At 61.1% G+C, this 5,180-nt stretch overlaps 1 protein-coding gene across 3 annotated transcripts in view; it reads right to left on the bottom strand.

Moving 5' to 3' along the window:
• TSPOAP1 (TSPO associated protein 1) overlaps window positions 1-3,729 on the bottom strand; it is a 24,497-nt gene extending 20,768 nt beyond the window's left edge. For 2 of the 3 annotated variants that reach the window (XM_077745530.1, XM_077745532.1), the window contains exons 1-5: window positions 2,740-3,729; window positions 1,854-1,961; window positions 1,441-1,569; window positions 700-879; window positions 1-154 (exon numbers count right to left, since the gene is read on the bottom strand). The exon at window positions 1-154 is cut by the window's left edge and continues 92 nt beyond it. In XM_077745530.1, coding sequence (XP_077601656.1) covers window positions 1-154; window positions 700-879; window positions 1,441-1,569; window positions 1,854-1,961; window positions 2,740-3,075 — 907 coding nt within the window. In that variant the 5' untranslated portion in view covers window positions 3,076-3,729. The remainder of the gene's footprint in view (window positions 155-699; window positions 880-1,440; window positions 1,570-1,853; window positions 1,962-2,739) is intronic. The other variant, XM_077745531.1, reaches the window with a different exon arrangement.
• Window positions 3,730-5,180: the final 1,451 nt, after the last annotated feature.

Raw genomic sequence — 5,180 nt, 5'->3', positions numbered from 1 at the left:
CTCTGGCTGGGGGGGCCGGGCCCGAGGGCCGGGGCGGCGGGGGCGGCTCCTGCTGGTTGCGCAGGGCGATCTGCCTCTGTAGCCGCAACACCTCCCGCTGGGACTCGCGCAGCAGCCGGTCGAAGTCCCTCACGTGGAGCCACTGGGGGCCCTCCTGGTTGGGGGACAGGGAGAGGAGTCAGGCCTAGCCCTTGCCCGCCCCACACAATCCCCAGCGGAGGCCGCGTTCCACGGTGCCGGGGCGGCCCCGAGGCGCGGGAACGTGCATATCCTCCCATGCATACATGCCTGGTCATGGGTGCACGCGTGCACAGCCACATGCTTCCGCGAGCCCGTGTGCAGACAGTCACAGTAACTCATTTACTGGGCGCTCACGGTGTGCCCGGCACTGTGCTAAAATGCCTTGTGAACATCGCTCCACGCAAGTGTGAGGGGTCATACAGCCAGACCCGCTGGCAAACGGCGCGAAGCCTGGAGCACAGAGATTCCCAGGTCTGGGACTCCTAGCTCCACCCCCTTCAGTTCGGGCTCCTTCTCCCCGCTCCCACCTGGGCCGTTGCCAGGGGAACCTACTCCCTAGCAGCTTCTACCTTCCCGCTTCATTTGCATCTCATCAACATCTCGGCCGCATCCCACAAGCCAGGCAGGTGGCCCTGCTGGAGGGCTGAACCGGAAGGGGTGACCAGGGCCTCCTCGCACCTTGCCAACCAGGGTGAGCCTGGCCTGCAGCTCCCTGCACTCCTGCTGCAAGGCAGCAATCTGCTTGTCCTTAGCCAGCAGGGCGCTGGCTGTCTCACTGAGGTCCCGGGCTCGCTGATGGGCCAGGGCCTTCCGGCACAACTCCAAGCTGGCCCCGGAACGGGGCACAGGGGCACTCACCTGGCCAGAGGAGGAGGAAGGCCATCGGTCATCTGAGGGCTGGGGCACTTCTCCCACTCCTCAGCTCCTCCCAACGGAGGGATTAGGATGAAAACCTAGAAGTATGGCCTCCTGCTTCTACCCTCTATCTGGGGCACTAGGGGACCACTAGCCCCACTCCCCCCCATCCCAGCAGTCCTCAGACAGAGCTGGAAAGGTTAGTTCCACATCCTAGTTTAGGCCCAGAGGCTGCTGCTAATTGAGGGCTGCCACTGTCGTGGGTCTCCATCCCCGCCCCCACAGCCCTGCACCCAGAGATGAGCTCAGCGGGAGGCTGCCGCCAGCCCCAGCACGTGGTAATCCAGAAACCCGCTCCCTGCCTGTTCAGGAACTCCCCGCCCTCCCGTGGCCCCAGAAGCCTTTAGCCTCCTAGCCCAGCCACCATTTGCCCTTCCTACACCTTGGCCCCTGGATTCCTGCTTTCCTGGGTGCCAGGAGTCCATGACTCCCGGGCCCCACCCCCTCAGGCCCAGCCTGGCTCCCTGGGCACCCAGCCTCCATCCGGCAGCCTCCCATCCTCACCACCTTCAGGTTAGTCTCCTGCAGCTTCCGGGCCCTCTCCTCCAGACGCTTGGCGATGACCGCCAACTCGGCATTCTTCCGCTTCAGCCTCCGTACCTTCTCCTCTGTCTCAGGGAAGCTGCTCTTCCTCTGACAAGGGGTCAGCCAGAATCGGGCCATGCGGGGAGCGCCCGACAGACCCGATCCTAACTGTCCAGGACTTGGACGAGAGCCCTGGGCTCACAGTGGAGTCCTTGGGAACTCTAAGAAGGGGTTCACCCTCTCTGCGTCTTGGGATCATGTCACCCCACACAGCCCACACTTGGAGGGATGCTTTATGGGATGAGGAAGGTGCGGAGGCAGAGGGCTAGGGTGTCTGAGCCTGCCTTCCCCCAGTCCCAACCCAGACTGGGGACCCTCTTTTCAAGCCTCACCAGCATCTGATTTTCCTCCTTAAGGATGGCACAGCGCTGCCGCAGCTCCCCCAGGGCCCTCAGCAGCTCCAGATTGGGCCTGTCCCCAGAGCCCACGCCCAGCTTGCCCTGGCATGGGAAAGGACAGGACACGGCGCCTCAGGAACCTAGTCAAAGCCCTCCTTTGGAGGCATCCTGCCCCCCAACGGTCTAAGGAGACATGGAGACGAGAAGGTTCTCCCCCATGTCCTAGGCCTTCAGAGGGGTGCATAGGAGGCCCAGAAGGGGCCCCCGCTGGCCTCCCCCAGCCCTGAGACCCTCTCTGCTAGTCCCCAGTTCTTTCCATCTCTGCCCATCTATCCCTGGGAAATGCCGGCTCAAGCTCCCAGCCCCTCCCCTCCAGGCCCCTTCTTTCCCCCAAAGCCCCGGTCCCTCCATCTTCTAGGGGAGGCTGCTCACACCTACCCCAGTCCTGTCCTCCCTGGCTCAGCCCAGCACTGAGCCCCCTCCCCTGAATCTACTTCCTCTGGACTCTGATTCCACCATACACCCCCACCACCCCACCGCCCCCAGCATCGTCCAGCCCCCAAGGACAGAGACTCGCGGAGGAGGAGACACAGACAGACAGACTCTCAAAGAGAGACTCACGGAGGGAAGGGGCAGGGGCAGGGCCAGGGCCAGATGTAGACAGACAGGCAGAGAGTCAGAAGGATAGACATATGGCAAAAAATGGAGCCACTGACATTCCTGCCCAGAGAAGGGATGACACACAGTCACAGAGAAGGACCCACAGACAGAGACAGGCCAGAAGAGGAGGGGTGGGCAGCGGGATTGCAAACGTGCCCAAGCTGGAGGGCGTCAGTAGGCGCCCCGCCTGGTAGACCCCAGCCCTCCCCAGCTCCCTTACCTTAGGAAGAGCCTCCACCTCTTCGTCCTCCAGCCTCGGGCAGCTGGGTCTGGAGCTTGCTGCTTGGTGCCCCAGGCCGGGCAGCCCAGTTTTGGTTCCTTCAGGGTCAGTGCCGCCCATAGCCCCAGAGCTCTGGGCTCCCTCAGGCGTAGGCTCGGAGCTCTGCTCAGGCCTCAGCTCTCCAACCTGCCCGGCTGCCAGAGCATCAGCAATGCCTGGGGCTGCGCCTCCAGGTTCGCTCCCCTGCCCTGGAGTCCAGTTCTGCCAGGCGGGCAGGGCCCACGGCTCCATGGCTCTGGGGTCCCCCAGCTGTGGGAGAGGTGTCAGTTGCTCCATGGTACTGCCAGGGGCCCCCAGGACCCGGGCCGGGGGACATCACCCAGCCAAGTGGAGGGGCTGGCGAGGGTCATGCCAGGCCAGACCCTTTCCTCTCTGAGCTCTTGGCTTCACCGAGGCTCCATCCACGGTTGGCTGCTCTTCCTCACCCACAAAGGAGGCTGCAGGAGTCAGAGCTGCCAGAGCTGAAGCTAAGGGTATGCAAGCTATGTTTGCTCGTGGCTGTGTGTGCGCGCGGGTATGTGGAGGAGCGAGGGTGTCCCCGTGGGGGCAGGGAGGATGTGCAGAGGCCACCAACAGCAGCGCCTGGCTGGGGGTTTGCGTGTGTCTCCAGGTCTGTCTGTTCGGGTCAGTGCTGTCTTGTGTGTGTGTTTGGAGGACAGGTGCCCCCACTCATGGGGGGGTGGGTAGTGGCTCCGTGTGTCACTGTCTGTGCCTGTTTCGGAGTTACCAGTTGTTTCTGTGTGTGTGTGTGGGTGTCTGTATTGCAGGGCTGTGGCAGGGTGTGATGCTGTCACTGGTTGTATCTGAGCAGCTCAGTGCTGTGTAGCTGTGTGTTTCGGTGTCATTGTATGTCCGTCAGCGTCTGCGAGTCTGGCTAGCCATCACGACCCTCAGCCTGGCTAGGGTGTGCGGGAGCTGCTGGGGGTGATCCTCGACCGTCCGCTGTGGTCCTTTATCTCCTGTCCCTCTCTCTGCTGCCGCTCTCCTGCTTGCTGGGCGGTCGGCTGGTCCTAAGGAGGTCTGGGTCGGTGGGCTGCTTGCCTCATAGTCTCTGTCCCTGCTGGCCTCAGCTCTGGGGTCCCCGACAATCCCGGAGCCCCGAGATGGTGGGCGCAGAGGAGGGCTGAGCCTCAGAATGGGGGGGGGATGAACAGGGGAGAGCCAGCCTTCCCCTCCCCCTCCCCGTCTTCTCCCGCCCACCAATAGGAAGTCGGCTGCTGGTTTCCATGGTGATGGCGCTGGACTGGTGGGCTGGACCAGCAGGCGGGGTCGGGACAGAGGGTAGAGCGGGCTCCTCACGGGATCCCAGCCCAGTACCCCGTACATGTGGCCTCCCACCCTTCTTCCCCACTCGCCCCTACGCCTTCCTTGTACTGAGGCGAGAGGACTGTGGATGGTCCTCCCCACATCGGTGCCGGCCCAAGACCAGTAGAGACAGAGACAGGAGGTGGTATGACAAATAGGCAGAGCCAGCCATGAAGAGGGGCAGGGACAGAAAAGATGGGATTTGAGAGGAAACAGAGAGAGAGAGAGAGAGAGAGAGAGAGAGAGAGAGAGAGAGACTGAAACAGAGAAATCAAAGGAATGAAAACAGGAAGATAGAAGCAGAGACGGTAGAAACTGACTGAGAATTGCTTCAGCTTCCTCCTGGCAGACTTCATTTTGGGGGCAATCTGGCCCTCTTGCGCCAGCAGAGGAGACAACATGGGCTGTTGGGCTGGCTTTGCCCCAAACGGCAAGGAAGTTCATCTTCTGTCTAGCCTTAGGCCTTTGTGCTATGGGAAAATGGCTTTTGGGGACAAGGACATGGGAACTCTCCTACCCACAAGTCAACTTGTATGTGGGGGCAGGGGCCTAGATGGGGTCCCCAGAGACAGGGGTGTTGGAAGGGGCCTCAGAGAGGAAGCTCCTGTGCCCTCTGAATCTGGGACTCAGTCCATCCTCACACAAGTCAGTCTCTGCTGAGATGGGGGGCCCTCGTGTGGCACCCTTGGGGAATAGCAGCAGCAGCACCGAACCACAGAGCCCCTGCGTGTGGGCTCCACCCAGGCCAGAGCGGATAGAACAGCCGGGGAGTTCATGGGGTTGAGGTGACATCCTCACTTCCCGAAAGTAGTATGTAGATCAGTATGTGCACCACTACATGTATGTCGCCGATGTCTATGTCAGGGGACATATACATGCCATTATTTGCATGCATGTGTATGGAATAGGCATATATTTATGTCTGTATGTGTGGGAGGGGGCCATTGTATTAATTTATATGTGTACACAGAAACATGTATGTGTGTATGAGTCTCATTGGGTATATACGTATGCATGTTTCTATGTGCGTGCCATTGCATACATGTCTATCTGCATGCTATTATGTAAATTTGGGA

This window comes from Crocuta crocuta, unplaced genomic scaffold, assembly GCF_008692635.1.
Source record: "Crocuta crocuta isolate KB4526 unplaced genomic scaffold, BGI_CrCroc_1.0 scaffold333, whole genome shotgun sequence".
Lineage (NCBI taxonomy): Eukaryota > Metazoa > Chordata > Mammalia > Carnivora > Hyaenidae > Crocuta > Crocuta crocuta.
The sequence above is the reverse complement of the archived record's forward strand: the minus strand, read 5'-3'. Positions and strand labels throughout refer to the sequence as shown.